Source organism: Lepidochelys kempii, chromosome 15, assembly GCF_965140285.1.
Source record: "Lepidochelys kempii isolate rLepKem1 chromosome 15, rLepKem1.hap1, whole genome shotgun sequence".
NCBI classification, from domain to species: domain Eukaryota; kingdom Metazoa; phylum Chordata; order Testudines; family Cheloniidae; genus Lepidochelys; species Lepidochelys kempii.
In genome coordinates, this window is record NC_136394.1 from 2,047,723 (window position 1) to 2,066,211 (window position 18,489).

General features: G+C 55.2%; 1 protein-coding gene across 1 annotated transcript; it reads left to right on the forward strand.

Annotated features, from left to right (window-relative positions):
* Nucleotides 1-2,405: 2,405 nt before the first annotated feature.
* Nucleotides 2,406-17,972, forward strand: NIPSNAP1 (nipsnap homolog 1). The gene is made up of 10 exons (XM_073312585.2): nt 2,406-2,615; nt 6,686-6,813; nt 7,676-7,721; nt 8,847-8,941; nt 9,986-10,056; nt 10,392-10,532; nt 11,146-11,177; nt 14,404-14,498; nt 16,468-16,551; nt 17,016-17,972. Exons 1-10 carry the CDS (start codon nt 2,539-2,541, stop codon nt 17,078-17,080), a joined length of 834 nt encoding a protein of 277 aa, XP_073168686.1. The 5' UTR covers nt 2,406-2,538; the 3' UTR covers nt 17,081-17,972.
* The last annotated feature ends 517 nt before the right edge of the window (nt 17,973-18,489 follow it).

Sequence of the window (18,489 nt, forward strand, 5' to 3'; positions counted from 1 at the left end):
GGTCTAGGGTATGTTTGATCATCTTCAAGTGTAGCTTTACTCTCACAAGGTAAGTATACTGTCACCTTCTAACTCAGCAGATCTGCCTGGTTCATGTTCAGAAACATCTGCACACACAGGAGGTACAAGTGTAAGGGTTCACTACTTTTTGACCTGTGAGCCCTGCAGCCAGCTCAGCTCCAGCAGAGGGAGCTAGAGGCTATTCTGGCTCATGCATCACCAACACTGAACAGAGGTCCAGCGGCAAGGCTGAATTCGAAATGAGGACTCGAGTAACCTTGCTGGGCTTGGTGTGGTTGCACAGCTGGAAGGCAAGATGGAATGGGGCCTGGAGAAGTTTTCTGAGCATTTCCATTCTCCTGGTATTGTGGAGGGCTGGTGGAGTGGATTTTCTGCCCACAGGCTGCTTTTATGTCCTGATTTTATAGTTACAGTCCCAATATATTCAGGGCTTTTTCTTATATAGGCACCTATTACCCACAACCCCTTTTCCAATTGTTCACACTTGTATCTGGTCACTGTGACGGTGCCCCCCATAAGGCTTTATGGAAATATACTTATGAATGTATATATGACATAACTAGAATGTGATTTATGCTACATATGCCATGTAATATATCTCTGTAAAGGTTATGATCTACTGAATCTATTAATCCTATTTGTATGCATGTATCACTCTATTTTGTATCTGGACTTTGCATAGGAGAGAGGAGGGGGTCTCCATCCACAAGAGCAAGTCTATTTAAACCCCTGGGATACCGCTCCATTTTGTCTTCAGCTGGCTAAAGAGAGAGCCTCTCCACCCCCAAGGATACCTGAAAGAAACTGGAACAAAGGACAGTAACTACAGGGGATGTGAGTGATTGCTGGACCCAGACTAGAAGGAGACTAGTCTGTAAAAGAAAGCTTACTGCAACTGGTGAGGTTTTATCTGTATTCAGTTTGATTAGACATAGACTTGCGGGTTTTATTTTATTTTGCTTGGTAATTCACTTTGTTCTGTCTGTTACTACTTGGAACCACTTAAATCCTACTTTCTTTATTTAATAAAATCACTTTTTACTTATTAATTAACCCAGAGTATGTATTAATACTGGGGGGGGGGGGCAGTTGTGCATATCTCTCTATCAATGTTATAGAGGGCGAACAATTTATGAGTTTACCCTGTATACGCTTTATACAGGGTAAAACTGATTTATTTAGGGTTTGGACTCCACTGGGAGTTGGGCATCTGAGTGTTAAAGGCAGGAACTCTTCTTAAGCTGCTTTCAGTTAAGCCTACAGCTGTTAGGGGACGTGGTTCAGACCTGGGTCTGAGTTTGCAGCAGGCTAGCGGGTCTGGCTCAAACCAGGCAGGGCACTGAAGTCCTAAGCTGACAGGACAGGAAAGCAGGAGCACAAGTAGTCTTGGCACATCAGGTAGCAGTCCCAAGGGGGTTTGGGGCTTTTTCTTATATAGGCACCTATTACCTGCAACCCCTGTCCCTATTGTTCACACTTGTATCTGGTCACCCTGACCCCTTTGTTGCACTGTGGCTCTGGGGATTAGGTGCTGCAAGGTCACAGGTGGGCAGAGTAGGGAATGGAACAGCTTAAGGCAGGCGGGACTGAGCAGGGGGAGTGGACCCAGGCTTGGTGCTTTGGGGAAGGATAAGAAAGCCCTGGTGAGACAAAGGTTTGTATAACCCAGGCAGGGAGGGGAGAGGTGGGGGCAGGAGGCTGCTAGGGACAGGGCGTGTGTAGGAGTCAAATGGGGCAGTGGGGGGTAGGGTTGCCAGGTGTCGAGTTTTCGACTGGAGCACCCTGTCGAAAAGGGACCCTGGCAGCTCCAGTGAGCACGACCGACCGGGCCATTAAAAGTCCAGTCAGCGGTGCTGTGGGGCTAAGGCAGGCTAGTCCTGACCTCTCCTGGCACCGCACTGTGCCCTGGAAGCGGCCAGCAGATCCGGCTCCTAGGTTGGGAGGGGCCACGGGGCTCCACGTGCTGCCCCGAGCACTGGCTCCCCACTCCCATTGGCCAATGGGAGCTGGGGGGGGGCGAGAGCAGCGCGCAAAGCTGCCTGCCGCGCCTCTGCCTAGGAGCCGGATCTGCTGGCCACTTCCGGGGCGCAGCGTGGTGCCAGGACAGGCAGGGAGCCTGCTTTGGACCCGCTGCACCGCTGACCGGGAGCTGTGCCAGGTAACCCTGCGCCCCAACCCCGGCCCCAGCCCCGGCCCAGTGAAAGTGAGTGAACCACCGAGGGAGGCGGAACGTCGTGACCAGGGGGCGGGGCCTGGGGAAGGGGCGGGGCCTGGGGAAGGGGCGTGAGGGGGCGGGGCCTGGGGAAGGGGCGGGGCTGGGATGTTTGGGTCTGTGCTGTGAATGGCAACCCTGGGGGGCGGGTAAGCCGGGGCGGGGCTGCGCCACGAAAGGCAATGGGGCGCGGGGAGGGTATTTGAGGGGCTCGGGCGCTGCGGGCTCCTCCTGCCCCGGCCCCGCCCCGGCGCCGCGCCGCGCCGCGCACCGCCGGGCTGCGGCTGAGCCTCCGCAGCGCGAAGATGGCGACGCGGGCGGGCGGGAGCCCGGCGCTGCGGCGGCTGCTGCGGGGACCCTGCCTGGCCCTGAGCGGAGCCCGGTGAGCCCCGTGCCCCCGGCTCCGGCCTCGCCCCCATCGCCTCCGGCCCCCGGCGCCCCCATCGCCTCCGGCCCCCGGCGCCCCCATCGCCTCCGGCCCCCGCGCCCCGACGTGTCCGTCCCTGCCACCCCCATCGCCTCCGGCCCCCTGGCACCCCCATCGCCTCCGGCCCCCGCGCCCCGACGTGTCCGTCCCTGGCACCCCCATCGCCTCCGGCCCCGGCGCCCCGACGTGTCCGTCCCCGGCATCCCCATCGCCTCCAGCCCCCTGGGCCCCCATCGCCTCCGGCCCCCATTGCCTCCGGCCCTGGCGCCCTGACGTGCCCGTCCCTGGCACCCCCATTGCCTCTGGCCCCCACGCCCCCATCGCCTCTGTCCCCCGCGCCCTGACATGTCCGTCCCCGGCACCCCCATCGCCTCCGGCCCCCGCGCCCCGACGTGTCCGTCCCCGGCACCCCCATCGCCTCCGGCCCCCGCGCCCCGACGTGTCCGTCCCCGGCACCCCCATCGCCTCCGGCCCCCGCGCCCCGACGTGTCCGTCCCCGGCGCCCCCATCGCCTCCGGCCCCCGCGCCCCGACGTGTCCGTCCCCGGCGCCCCCATCGCCTCCGGCCCCCGCGCCCCGACGTGTCCGTCCCCGGCGCCCCCATCGCCTCCGGCCCCCGCGCCCCGACGTGTCCGTCCCCGGCGCCCCCATCGCCTCCGGCCCCCGCGCCCCGACGTGTCCGTCCCCGGCGCCCCCATCGCCTCCGGCCCCCGCGCCCCGACGTGTCCGTCCCCGGCGCCCCCATCGCCTCCGGCCCCCGCGCCCCGACGTGTCCGTCCCCGGCGCCCCCATCGCCTCCGGCCCCCGCGCCCCGACGTGTCCGTCCCCGGCGCCCCCATCGCCTCCGGCCCCCGCGCCCCGACGTGTCCGTCCCCGGCGCCCCCATCGCCTCCGGCCCCCGCGCCCCGACGTGTCCGTCCCCGGCGCCCCCATCGCCTCCGGCCCCCGCGCCCCGACGTGTCCGTCCCCGGCGCCCCCATCGCCTCCGGCCCCCGCGCCCCGACGTGTCCGTCCCCGGCGCCCCCATCGCCTCCGGCCCCCGCGCCCCGACGTGTCCGTCCCCGGCGCCCCCATCGCCTCCGGCCCCCGCGCCCCGACGTGTCCGTCCCCGGCGCCCCCATCGCCTCCGGCCCCCGCGCCCCGACGTGTCCGTCCCCGGCGCCCCCATCGCCTCCGGCCCCCGCGCCCCGACGTGTCCGTCCCCGGCGCCCCCATCGCCTCCGGCCCCCGCGCCCCGACGTGTCCGTCCCCGGCGCCCCCATCGCCTCCGGCCCCCGCGCCCCGACGTGTCCGTCCCCGGCGCCCCCATCGCCTCCGGCCCCCGCGCCCCGACGTGTCCGTCCCCGGCGCCCCCATACTGTCGTTACCCCAGGCCCCTGCCCCCCAATGTGTCCGTCCTTTCCATCCCTGCCCCTCATACCCCCCTTGCTTCGGGCCCCTGTGCCACCCCTTCCAATGTCCCCCATCTGTGTCCCTTTCCATCTATCACTTCTCCCAAGGGCCTCTCCACACCTGGGACACCGGGCCCTCCCCATCATCCCCGCACCTGTCCCTTCATTAGCGCCACTGTGGGCCCTTTGTCACCTCTCCCCTGGCCTCTGTGTCATCATCTTCCCTCCCCATTTCCCACTCCTACCCTGGACCTCTGCACCCCCATTGTCTCTCCCCTTCATCACTGTGACCTTTTGCTCTTGGCTTGGGAGTGGCTTGGGAGCATTGTCCTCTGGTTACCTAAGGCACTTTAGTATCTGAGTTTGCAAAATCCCCACACTAAATTGGAGGATCGGAGGAAGCTGTTTGAATGGCTGGGGAAGGGCAGCCCCAAGCTCAGACTGAGCTCTGCATGCTTGAAAGGCCAACAATTAGCTGCAAGTGGCCCCTTCTCCAATGCCCAGGGTTGGGCCCAGAGGGTAGGGCATGCCACGCCATGTGCTCTTGTCCCAGGGTACTGTAGTGTTAGGAAAGAGAATGAATCAATTTCCATGAGTTTGATACAATTGAGGGGAGCGGGACAGATGGGGGCTCCTCTAGGAGCCGACTTGGAAACACAGGGGTCATTTACACTTAAACCAAGGGGCCTGATTCTGCCCTCCAAGTCTGGAGTAATTGCACTGAAATCAAAGGAGTAAGAGGAGAAAGGCCTGCAGCCCCTAAGCTGGGCATAACAGATCTGCAGCAGAATAGAGCCCCCAGATTAATGGTAAATGATCCTGCCCATCCAGATAGATTTCAAAGCCCTTTGCAACAATGATGTGGTAAGGGATTGATGGGCAGCTCAGCCCCTCGGTGCGGGGTCACTCCCGGCTGCTCTGGATTATTAGGACTCGGAGGGTGGAAGGATGGAGGAGGGGGCCAGGTGGAGGTTTGAAATGTTCAGGAAGCATCTGGGAGGTTTGTTTGAAGCCAGGAGAAGGGTTATTTATCTTTATCTCTGATGTTAATGCATTACTAGAGATTGTAGCATTGGGGCAAAGGTCTCGCCAGGCACAAATTGTGCATCTCTGCCGATTTTCATGGGAGGGACAGACGGGGGGAGAGGGATCTGTGTCTGCTTCAGTGCACCATGGCACCACTGCTCTGGCACCTCCAGGAGAGTTCCGGCCCTTATGGTTGTGAAGATAACTTTCCAAAGGTGTCCTGATGCAGCACTGTCTTCCTGAGTCTGCAGCCAGCCTGCAACGATAGCTCAGAGAGAGAGGTGCTTCCTGAGTCATTAGCACTGAAGCCCAACAGCACTATAAATGTCGCTCTCACTCCCACACTGTTGATTTGTTTCACCAATGATGAATTGCTGGGATTAGGGGCAGACTTTGAGAGGAGTACCCATATCCCACTTGCGTGCACCTTTCACCCCCTTGTGAGTTCAGCCCTGGAGACAGCCTCTTACTTTGCCTGTGCAGGTGAAGAGTTCGGAAAGGCCACTGTGCAGTTGCTTGTTAGACCAGGTCTTGGACCAAAGGTGGCGCACCCTGTGTCCGAGGGGCTTGAACAGGAGGCAGCCTGATAAGTGTCTCTGGCACAGGGCTCTCTATGCCGTACCACGTGGAAGCAGTGCTCGTTTCCCTGAAGAGCCACAGATTAGACAGGCGCGCAGACCTTGCCTGCAGGGCCTCTGCTGCCAGACTCCGAAAGGGAGCTGCAGCAGCCAAGCCCACGTACGCTAGTGCTTCGCATTCTCCTCGGCTGGGATGCCGCCCTTCCTGTTGGCACTGGGGAGTGGAGTTTTGAAACCCTGTGGTATTTTTTTAATCCCAGTTCTTTGCTATTAGGACCTCAATTGTTAATTACCAAGGGTTCCTTGAAGAAATGTTACTTCCTGTGTTTTACGTGTAAGTATTTTTGAGCCTGTGGCAATCGATGTCTGTCTATTTTTGGTTGAGAAAATGCGCTTGTCCTCCTATCTAAGCAAGTGGACCCAATTAAAACCCCTGGACTAAAGCAGCAAACAGCCTCAGTGTCAGATAGCGGATTCGGCACATTCCCCGCGAAAAGAGCCTTGGACCCTACCCGCCTGTGGCAAAACCCTGCGTCAACAAATAGGCCAGCGTGCTCTGGAGGTGCTGCGCGAGCTAGCCTGATCCAGTGCGGGTGGGGGATTTGAATTCCTGAATGCCGGGGGGAGGGCAGTTTGGAGGAGGGATACATGTTGCTCGCTGCCAGTGCCCTGCGCTCTGATCCCCTGAGGATTTCGGTGTTCTCAGAGGGCTGGTTCCTTACACAGGTAACAAGACTAGTTCAGTTAGATGGCTGTGTTATGGGTTTTCTTCCTCATCTGGCCTTGTTCAGTTACCTGCTCCTGGCTACTGGGACAATGCTTCTGGCAGGGTGTAGGTCGGTTCTCCAGGGCATCTATCAGGGCAGTGACTTTAGACCGCGAGGGAACCCAGCAGTGCATGGCAGATGCCTTTTATTGCTGTTGACAGCCTGTGGGTGCCAGAGAGAGAGGGCCTGACTGCAGCCCTGTATTCACTCCCTTCTACACCTCGGCCCATCTCGGCCATTGCTGACCTCTGCGCCTTCTTCCAGGGGATACTCCAGGGACAACGAGGGCAGCTGGTTCCGCTCACTCTTTGTCCACAAAGTGGATCCCCGAACAGACGCTCATTCCACACTCTTGTCGAAGAAAGAAACCAGCAACCTGTACAAGATCCAGTGTGAGCTGCCCCTCTCCTTATCCCTCCCTTGGCTCCTCTCCTGAGTTCCTTTCCAGGCCACTGCAATCTGCACACCAGTGTCGGGGGGGTGGCCTGTGTTCAGGGATAGCCTTGTCATTTGTGGGGCTCCTGTCTGCTGGCGGTGGGCCTTGAGACCCCCACAGGCCAATCCCGTTGGGGGAGTGCCTCCATTGCCACGCCTCCCCCTGCCCCCGGTTGCAGGAGAGATGGGCCATGCAGTGAGCTGCAGCATAGCAGGGCCCCAAGCAGATATTTGCCTTGTGTGTGTTTAACGCTGGCCCCGTGGGGGGGTGTTAGCGGGGGGTGTGGAGGGCTCCTCTGCCCTCTTAGCTGGGGGCGATGTGGGAGGGGATCTGGCTGGCAAATCACCCAGCTGGCCCAGGAGGTAAATAAACCTTCTCGGGGATACGGCGTCTGTACGCACACACAGGTTCTGCTCGTGCATCACACTGCCCTGCATGCCCCTGCTGTCCAGTCCTGCCCATCTCCCCCAATGCACCTTAGTCCTGCCCTGCAGCACCCCCTGCTGTTCACTTCCTGGTCATCTTGAAGCTGAGACTGGCAGTCGTGCCAAGTCAGAGGCTGGTTCCTGGTCTCCAGGGCCTGACCCCGCTGTGCGTTAGAACCAGGGTTATGCAGAGAATCATGGGGGCGGTGGGCATATGAAAGCAGTGTACTGCTCGGAGGGTGAGAGCTGCATGGAGGCCAGACACCCGCATATCGCTTTGCCCAGCCCAGAAAGATGGCTGGCTGCTCTTAGCCCTGCCCTTGTGTTCCTTGGGGCTTGGGGCTGAATTTCTGCCCTGCTGACGTGACTTTTCTGTCTGTTTCCCTGCTGCAGTTCACAATGTGAAGCCCGAATGCCTGGACGCTTACAACAGCCTGACGTGAGTGTATCTTCCCCACACACACACCTGTGCAATAGGTTCTAGCGGGGTTGACTGATGGAGCTGTTCCTTGTACGGGCCCCTGGGTAGGGAGGGGAAGGGCCTTGTGGATAAGGCACAGGACTGGGAGTCAGGACTCCTGGGTTCTGTGTGACCTTAGGCAAATCACTTCCCCTTTTGTGCCTCAGTTTCCCTGTCTGTAAAATAGGGGAGAGGATTCTGACTCACCCCTCGCTCGGCTGTGGGGTCTCATTCCTGTGCGTTTCCAAAGTGCTTTGAGACCCTCAGCAGGCGGATGTGAGAGCCCCAGCTCTGCCTCTCAGCTTCCTTCTGCAGCTCCATGTTCATTCCCCAGTCCCTGCTCCTCTTTCTATCCCATCTTCCTTCCCTGTCACGTGAACCCCAAGTTCACGGACTCTGAATTGTCCCTAGCCTCTGTTTGCCAGAAGCTGGGAATGGGTGACAGGGGACGGATCACTTGATGATTCCCTGTCCTGTTCATTCCCTCTGGGGCACCTGGCATTGGCCACTGTCGGTGGACAGGATACTGGCCTGGATGGACCTTTGGTCTGACCCAGTCTGGCCGTTCGTATGTTCTATGGGGCCAGTGGATCCCTTGTCCCTCTCGCTGTCTCCAGGGCCTTGGTTTCAGGGTTGCCAAAGGAAGCAGGAGTGTGTCAGCTTGAGTTGACTCACTGTGTTGCACGTGGTGCGGCTCATCCCTAGCAACCAGCACTTTGCTCCAGTTCATGCCTAAGACATTCCCGGCTGGGTTGGAGGGGCGAGTAGGGGGGCCATGGGTGGAGACTGGCCCGTTACCTCCGTAAGGGGGGAGTGTTTGGTCACTTCCAGAGCCCTGTGTTCTCTCACCCTGACCCCAGGCCCCAGCACACTCTGAAGTCTGCCTTGGAGTGGCAGCTGGTGCAACCCCCCATTAGCTGGACAGGTGAGGAGAAATACCACCCCTCCCTCTGCCAGCTTCAGGTCTCTGCCTCTTGCTTCCCCATCTGCCCAGTCCCTCGTAGCCTGGGCAGTGGGAGGAAGGACCTTAAATGCAGTTCTTCTGCAGGGCAGTCCGAGCCACCCATGGGCATTGCCCCTCTGACCCTTCTGCATCCTCTGCAGGGAGGAGGTGCTGCCCAATCTGCACTCGGACACCGATTACCCGTGTGACCTGGTTGGGAACTGGAACACGTGGTACGGAGAACAGGACCAGGCAGGTGAGCAGGCAGCCGCCGGACAGGACTTGTGGGCTCAGGAGGGGGCATTGCCCACGGTTTTGGTGCCCCAAGGTGCAGCCAGCTCGGGAGGCACGTTCCCTGTCCTACCAAGAGCTGGGCACCTTGACTTGGGGCGTGCGATGGAGACCTGAACTGTGTGTAGCTAAATACGTTGAAAATCCCCTCTCAGGTTTTAGAAATTAATCTCTTCTTCACAGCATGGGAGTTTGATATTCCCGGAATAAACGTGTTGCCGCGAGCCACGTATGTTACAAGGACTTTGCATATGGCTCTGCCAATGCACCCCAGCCCCACGCATAGCTCCCCCTGTTATTCCAGGTCTGTTTTGCACACAGCTCTTCAACGCACCTCAGTCCTGACCTGCACCACTCCCTGCCCCTCCAGTCTCAGTTCTCTTTGCCCTAGCTCTGCTGATCAGAATCCCCCCTGCTCTTTTACTGCCAGGCTTTATCTTGAGCAGACGCTGTCAGCATGTCAAATCATATGGGTGGTTTTCTGATGTGGGCAAACTCGGCTTTTGGTCCAGCTGACTCATTGTCACTTGGGTCTTGAACCTAGGTCTCTGGCTGTAAAGAAGGAGAAGCTAACCCAGCACCCCTTCTCCACAGCTCCCATCAGCCTCTCCTGTGCTTAGGGTTGATAGCACAGATGAAATCAGAAGCAACAAAGTAAAGTCATGCAGAAAATCCTCCTTGCCCAGCGTGCGGTATGCCAAGGAGGGTGAAATTGGTGGTGAAGGTCAGGGCTGCAGCATTGCTCCAGACTAGCCCAGAAAGGAGGCCTAGCTTTGGAGAGATGGCCGTGGGTCGTAGTGTGTATGTTCTGACTTCCTCCGATCCTGCTGGGCAGGTCGCCTAGCAGCTCTGACCTTGGCTGAGAGACAGGGTGGAATTTGCAAGTCAGGTGGGATTAGCCCTGGCGCATGAGGCAGCTTGGGTGGAGTGCCTGGGTCCCTGGAAAGCCGCTGACCACTCGTGTTCACCTCACAAGGACTCCCAGCCAGGCCTGACTCTCTCGTTGCAGTGCACTTGTGGCGTTTCTCCGGCGGGTACCCGGCACTCATGGACTGTATGAACAAATTGAAACAGAACAAGGTACCGCACGCTTCACCGCAACTCATCCTAACCGTAATTCCGCCTCAGCTCTGCCATGTGACCCCCCACGGTGCTGCTTATGCACTCGCTCCCTGCCCAGGGACTGCAATCTCCCTGCCATGGGCACCATGTCACTTCCCCAGCTGGCAGCCCCCTGCCTCCCCTTCTTCCCCCTGCAGGTGCTCCAGGCAATGCTCCTTCCCACCCATGATGCACTAAGGCCCGGATTTGCACTCCGAGCCCCTGGGCACAGTGGAACCCTAGTGCGCCATTGCTGGGATTCATGCTCCCAGCCCCTGGGGGCAGCGGCTTCCCTCAGCTGTTGTTCTTTGCAGGAGTACCTGGAGTTCCGCAAGGAGAGGAGTAAAATGCTGCTGTCTCGCAGGAACCAGTTACTCCTGGAATTCAGTTTCTGGAATGAGCCTTTGCCCCGGGTCGGGCCCAACATCTACGAGCTGAGAACGTACAAGCTAAAGGTGAATCTCTCCTTCCTGAGCCACGTGGGGGAGCAGTGCCCAGGGCTGCTTGGGGCTGCTAACCCTGCAGCTGGGCTGAGGACAATAGAGCAATGAAGCAGCACTGCCTTTAGACCTGTACACAGGCAGGTACCCGGAGCAGGCCTTGTTACCCAGGGGTAGCTGAACCCCAAACCCTGGTGACTCATCTTTGTCTTCCAGACAGTGTCAGGAACTAAATCAGTGGGGGACACAGCTCTTCCATCTGACAAATGACTGGTACAAACAGGAGCATTTTCACTCAAAGCTCCTTCTTTATTGAGTCTCCAGCACCCCCACATATGCAACAGCAATAGTCTAGAGCACTGGGTGAGCATCTAGGTGGGCCCACCTGGCGCAGACCATTTGATCTGCTCTCCTGGTCTGGCAGTGGCCTATGCCTGATGTTCTGGGGGAATGAGCACCTCTGTTACTGCAGCTCGTCAGCTCTGCCCTGCTGTACAGGGTGGGTGAGGGTGTGGGATTCCTTTCTGGCCCAGGTGGGCAAGCAGAGCTTGAGAAAGACCTTGATCCCCAGTTTACAGAGGATAAAAGCAATCGTGACATGGTTTTAATTCCTTCTCTTTGTTTCCAGCCAGGGACCATGATCGAGTGGGGGAATAACTGGTAAGCATCGAATCTTCAAGCCTCTTTGTATTCCTGAAGAGCAATCCCAGTGCTGTGCAGAGTGGGAACAAAGCCCAGATCTGCAGGGGTCTCTGGCTGGACAGGGACCCATAAATGATCTGGAAAAAGGGGTAAATAGTGAGGTGGCAAAATTTGCAGATGATACAAAACTACTCAACGTAGCTAAGTCCCAGGCAGACTGCGAAGAGCTACAAAAGGATCTCACAAAACTGGGTGACTGGGCAACAAAATGGCAGATGAAATTCAATGTTGATAAATGCAAAGTAATGCACATTGGAAAACATAATCCCAACTATACATATACAATGATGGGGTCTAAATTAGCTGTTATCACGCAGGAAAGAGATCTTGGAGTCATTGTGGTCTCTGAAATCATCCACACAATGTGCAGCGGCAGTCAAAAAAGCCAACAGAACGTTGGGCATCATTAAGGGATCGATAATAAGACAGAAAATAGCATATTGCCCCTATGTAAATCCATGGTATGCCCACACCTTGAATACCATGTGCAGGTCTGGTCACCCCAACTCAAAAAAGATATATTGGAATTGGAAAAGGTACAGAAAAGGGCAACAAAAATGATAAGGGGTATGGAACGGCTTCCGTATGAGGAGAGATTAATAAGGCTGGGACTTTTCAGCCTGGAAAAGAGACAACTAAGGAGGGATATGACTGAGGTCTATAAAATCATGGCTGGTGTAGAGAAAATAAATAAGGAAGTCATATTTACTCCTTCTCATAACACAAGAATTAGGGGTCACCAAATGAAATGAATAGGCAGCAGGTTTAAAACAAACACAGGGAAGTATTTTTTCACACAATGCACAGTCAACTTCTGGAACTCTTTGCCTGAGGATGTTGTAAAGGCCAAGACTATAACAGGGTTCAAAAAAGAACTAGATAAATTCATGGAGGATAGGTCCAGGATGGGCAGGGATGGTGTCCCTAGCCTCTGTTTGCCAGAAGCTGGGAATAAGCAACAGGGGATGGGTCACTTGATGGTGACCTGCTCTGTTCATTCCCTCTGGGGCATGTGGCATTGGCCAGTGTTGGAAGACAGGATACTGGGCTAGATGAACCTTTGGTCTGACCCAGTCTGGCCGTTCTTATGTAGTGCCAGTCCATCCAGCTTTAACTGAAATCTAACCTCCCTGGAACTGCCTCTTGAATGCCATGAGCCCCATAAGCGAGGCCCAAAGCAGAGCAGTGAGCACCTTGTATCACCCTAGGCTGAAAGAGACAACGTTAAACACTTGTGTTGAGAATGTAAGCAGTGGGATGCTGGAAGTTAGAGCACTAGGGTCAGAGTCAGAAGACCCAAGTTCTAGTCCTGATGATGCTGTATGTTGTTTGTTATTTGTAATGTGGTAAAACCCAAAGGCAGCTCCAAACAGGGAGCAGGACCCCATTGTTCTCGGCACTGTACATGTGGGTACTAAAGCGTCCCTTCCCCAAGAAGTCACCAGTCTGGCATGTGATCAGAGCCACATTAGTGACTCGCTCAAGGTCACACGATAAGCTGCTGAGTGATCTTGGACAAGACAATTCATCTCTCCAGCTTCAGTTTCCCCCGCTGGGAGCCTTACCCACTTTGTATATGTGCGCTGAGGTCACTGAAGGAAATTCCCTCAATAAACGCCCAGTGCATTCTTCTTTCTTTCCCCTGCACCAAGCTTTCCTTTCACCTCTTTGCTTGATGCTGGCTGCTGCTCCAGCTGAGGCAGTGGCCTTCCACGGGTACCATCCGCTCACTGTTCTGTGGCAAATAACACAGACCACTGTACTGAAGATCAGTATAATCGAAAGCCCGGTCCCGCTAGACTCCTGAGTGACTCCACTGACTTCCAGATTGCCTAATGGTTAAAGTACTGGGACTCGAGAGAGCTGGGTCCATTTCCTGCCTCTGTCACAGACTCTCAGCACAACCGTGGGCCAGACATGTAACATCTGTGGGCCTCAGTTTCCCCATCTGTAATGTGGAGACAATGCTTCCTCCCTACCTCGGATGGGTATTCGGAAAAGACCCTTTCTGGGGCAGGAAGTGTTTCTTACTGTGTGTTCATACAGTGCCTAGCCCAATGGAGGTCTGGATCTCAGCTGGAAATTCTAGCAGCCACTGTAATGTAGATACAAAGAACTTAGCAGGCACCCTGCCCCTGTGGTGACAGTCCCAGTGTGGGTAGCTGACACAAGGGAAGGCTGCAGGATTGGGCCTATAGTGGGAGGTGAGTATCTGTATTGTACGATCTGAACTATTGTTGGATGCAGAAATGGACAGTAGTAGTGTATAAAGGGGGTCTGCATTGGGCAAAAGCAGTCTGATCTTTTCATGCCAGCATTGGCCAGGTCTTAGTTACATGTATCCAAAATAAGATACACGCATCTCTTTGACTAATATCAAGGTGGGGGCTGCTATTGAATCAAAGTTATGGCATGTGTAAGACTCTAGCTAGGTGCTTAGATTGTCCTTGTCATCCCTGTAGCATCTGAGCACTGTCCAATCGGTAACAGATTTCATCCCCTCCACCCCCACCCCTCTTGCAAGGTATGGACGTGTTAGCCCCATCAGACAGGATCTGAGGTGCAGGCTAGATGGTGTGACTTGCCCTAAGTCTACGATGGAGCCAGGAATTGAACTCAGGTCTGCTGAGACCTAGGCCAGGCAAGTCCCTGAGCCATTAGACCGTCCTTCCACCTTTAAGTGGCTAACCATCGAATCTCAGTTGGATTTTCATTCTGCTTTCTTTGCTCTGTTTTCTCTCTCTCTTGCTGTTAATTTCTTCCTCTTAGCTGGAGGAGCCAGGTAGAATCCTGACCTGTTCTGACTGTACGTATAACATGCTATGTGTGTGAGAACGGTGCCCTTTAGTGCCCAGCTATGGTGACAAGAACAGCCTGCTACTTCTTCCCTGGTGGTGATGTTTCTCCTGTAGCTCTGAGGGTCGAGGCCTGTGCATCTTGTGCTGAAGTCTCCTAGTTCAAGCCCTGCTGCTGACCTTGGCAATGTGCACGTGACCACTTCTTGTTGCACATGGGTGACAGATACATTTAGCTAGCCAGTAGTCTGGGGTCATTAAAGGAGACTTGCATAGCAGGAGGTTGGATAATTAGGATTTGACGGAAATTTTAAAACACCTCTTGCAATGCTGGTTGCGTCCCAGAGCAATGCCACCTGATTGCTTCTCTCCTCCTATGTCTTTGCTAGGGCTCGGGCCATTAAATACCGTCAGAAAAACCAGGAAGCGGTGGGCGGGTTCTTCTCCCAGATTGGAGAACTCTACGTGGTTCATCACCTCTGGGGTAGGTGGCTTTCCTTTTCCTTTTGAGTATTTATTAGCCATTATCTGGCCTGAACTTCAGCTGGTGGGTAACTTTGCTCTACCAGCACTGCAGCACAAGGGTCCCACCTTTGTGAGGATGCATCCTAGAGCATAAAACTCCCATGGGCCCTCCCTCGCCACTTAATCAACTTCAGACCCTGGCCGTTCCAAAAGGGAGATTTAGTTTGATTTGCTGGCCCTAAATTTGTTCCCTTATTCCCTCCCCTGATGCCCTCCTAACACATACACACCATCTCCCCTTTACCTTCATGCCTCTGTTTTTACCCTCTTGGCTGCTTTTAGAGGCTGGTCCTTATCGCAGTGCTGAAAGCGTTGTAAGATGGTTTATTATCACCAAGTGCCTTTAAAGAAGCTCCTGCCCCATCAATTACATTTTGTATCTCCTGACTTGTACATAGCAATGAGAGCTGAGCAGGGATTCCATTTCAGGGCGGGGTCTGAGATTTCAAAATTTGGTTTGATTCCAGTTCGAAACACCTCCCAGTTATTGCTCAGTTCTGATACTGCATTGCCGTAGCATGTAGGAGCACTGGTCATGGAGCAGGAATCCATTGCGCTAGGCACTGTACAAACGCAGAACAAAAAGACACATTCTCCACACAGTTGTATTCCCGATCTCCACACCGCTCTGGGGCAGCTCTGGTGGGCTGATGGGGAGCCAGGGACCTGACAGCCCTGCCAACCCTGGTTAGTGAGGAACTGGGAGTCTGAACTCTCTGGGTATGTCTATGTTGCAATTAACACACACACCTCTCCGGCTGGCTTGTGTCAGCTGACTTGCGGGGCTGCAAACACTGCAGTGTAGACATTCAGGCTTGGACTAGAGCCCAGGCTCTGAGATCCTTGTCCCGGGCTCCTTCTTGAGCCTGAAAGTCGACACCGCCATTTTACAGCCGCGTAGCCCAGGTCAGCGGACACAGGCCACTCAGGGGTGGTTAATTGCAGTGTAGACCTACCTATCCCTAGGCTCTGGGCTCTCTATCAGTCCTCCAGGCTGGCAGGAAAACAGCCAGGTTTGCAATGGCAGGCAGGGTTCCATCAGGTTCTTGCTGGTTTCTGGTGGAATTCCACCAAAATCAACACAGTCCCGCAAAACATAAATTCCAAGGAAAAAATGTTTAATCCAAAATTTTCCTACTAGGTCTAGTTACCCGTGCTGCTTGGCAACCACAGCCCAATTGACTAGGGCAGACACATGTGATTTTTAAAATAGGAACATTGTACATTTCCTTTGTACCTTTCATCTGGAAGGATCCCTGTGTGTTTTGCAAACTGCTTCCAAAGGGAGGGCCAACAAAATGCAGCCAACTCTGGGGTGGAACACGGTAGCTTGGTTTAACAACACTCAGCAGCATACACAATACTTTAGGACAAGGACTGAAAATAACTCTTTATCTAGTTGAAAGTGCAGGGAGGTAGAGTGGTGTTACTCGCACTGAAATCTGATGGAAAGACACTGGGGAGAATCCCTAGCTCCTGCAAAAAGCAATCAGCTGAGATGGCGACGAACCACTTCTGAGCAGCTAACAAAGTGTATGTGGCCAGCCTTGCCACTGCTGCATCGCTTCTCCAGTGGAAGATCACCCATGTGCAATGAGTTTGGTGGGTCTCAGCCCAATTCGAAGTGGACAGTTATCCTCATCACAAAACCCACCATTAACATTGGCATCCTTGGTAGGATTGAATTGCTCCTGGAGAGTGACCCTTCCACTGCATTCATGTACACAATCCTCCTATCAAAGAACTCCACCCCCCCACAACCCCCCCCGCATTAAAGCACACCATGGAGACACACCAAGACTTAGGCTGTCCCGCCCCGCACAGCAATGCTCCCTTTTGCCTGGAATTCTTGCTAAGCTGCTGGTGGCAGCGAACACTGGAGAACTCAGCAAATGTGGGGGTGCACACCTGGCGTTTTCTTCTTTCAGCCTACAAGGACCTACAGTCCCGAGAGGAGACAAGGAACGCTGCCTGGAGGAAGCGAGGCTGGGATGAGAATGTGTACTACACAGGTGAGTGCTTCTCCGGTGGGGCTGCTGCTGTGAGCTCTAATCCTCATGTTCCAGGGCCGAAGCCAGTTGTCAGCTGTGGTCAGGAAGAAAAGCCCCCGCTGATATAGTGTTGCCCAGTGAGGTGTATTGTGGGGATTATATGCTTTCCTATGAAATCGTATTGGCTGCTCACAGCCGGAAAGAGGACACTGGAGCAGCTGGACTGTCTGTCTGTTCTGTTGTGGCACACCCTATCTCCTCTCCAGCCAGCACTCCACCTGTACACTCCTTTTCAGTTCCGCCTCCTGGGAGGGGCTGGAACCAGTGTAAACGAGAACTCTCCTGGAATCAGTGTGTTGCAATGCCTCCTGCTGGTAGAGTGGAGTAGCTGTGAGCTCCTAAGGGGCCAAAGCTGGAGCGGTGTGTACAGCCCCCTCTGCCCAGGGCTCCCATGCACAGTGATGATTGTTCCTTTTGATTTGCAGTCCCCCTGGTTCGGAACATGGAGTCTCGGATCATGATCCCACTGAAGATCTCCCCCCTCCAGTGACCCCGCCAGCACAGGACTCGGCGAACAGACAGGAGTGAGACTCACTGGGGTGTCTCTGCAGTTCCCACGAAGGAATCTGTCCCTCTTTCTGTCTCTCTCAGTTCGAGGCCATGCTCTTAGCCCAGGTGCTTCCCTATTCCCAGGCTGCTCAGCTCTGTCGGGAGCACCGGTGGGACATGGATGAAGCTGGCTGAACCAGCACAAGGCTGCGCATGGTTTCCTATCTGTGGGTCCCCAGCTCTGTATGAATGGGCCATGGAGACGGAACTCCCCTTTGCCCTAACGCTGTTCTGGGGAGACATGACTATAGAGCGCAGCATAGCTGAGCCGTGCCCCTGTGGTGAGCAGAGTACAGACACTGAGCTAGCTAAACCAATGTGCGCTGCTCTCTGGGTCCCAAGGCAATGTTCAGACATCTGAAGTTTTAAGCCCCACTCCCCTGCAAGCCATTCCTCCCGCCACTCGGGGAGGGACTGCTGCTGGTCTCCTTCCCAGCACGCCACTGGGAGGGACCTTTCATCATGCCTGGTTGTGTCTGTTACCATGACTGTCAGCACATGGCTAGACTGGTGTAGGGAGAACTCCACCCCTCCTTCCTTGCCCAGGTTGGAATTCCAGTTCCTGGCTGTGGTGTCCTGTTCCCAGCGAATCTGGGCGCTATCCTTGGGAACAGGAAGTCCTCCAGCCTGCTGATGGAACCAGGGTGAACCGCCCCACATCTGCTGAGCCAGGGCCCTCCTTTGGAGGGAGGTGTATGCTGGAAAGTGGCTGTGGAGCCCAGCATGTCCTTTCCATTCACCCTTTCACGTAATGGCACCCAGATCCAATTAACTGACCTTACAAGTCCAAAGGCTTTTATCTAGCAGCTTTCAGAGGAGCAGCCGTGTTAGTCTGTATTCGCAAAAAGAAAAGGAGGACTTGCGGCACCTTAGAGACTAACCAATTTATTTGAGCATGAGCTTTCGTGAGCTACAGCTCACTTCATCGGATGCATACTGTGGAAAGTGTAGAAGATCTTTTTATACACACAAAGCATGAAAAAATGGGTGTTTACCACTACAAAAGATTTTCTCTCCCCCCACCCCACTCTCCTGCTGGTACTAGCTTATCTAAAGTGACCACCCTCCTTACAATGTGTATGATAATCAAGGTGGGCCATTTCCAGCACAACAGGAGAGTGGGTTTGGGGGGCGGGGGGAGAAAACCTTTGTGCTGGCAATGGCCCACCTTGATTATCATACACATTGTAAGGAGAGTGGTCGCTTTTTAGATAAGCTAATACCAGCAGGAGAGTGGGGTGGGGGGAGAGAAAACCTTTTGTAGTGGTAAACACCCATTTTTTCATGCTTTGTGTGTATAAAAAGATCTTCTACACTTTCCACAGTATGCGTCCGATGAAGTGAGCTGTA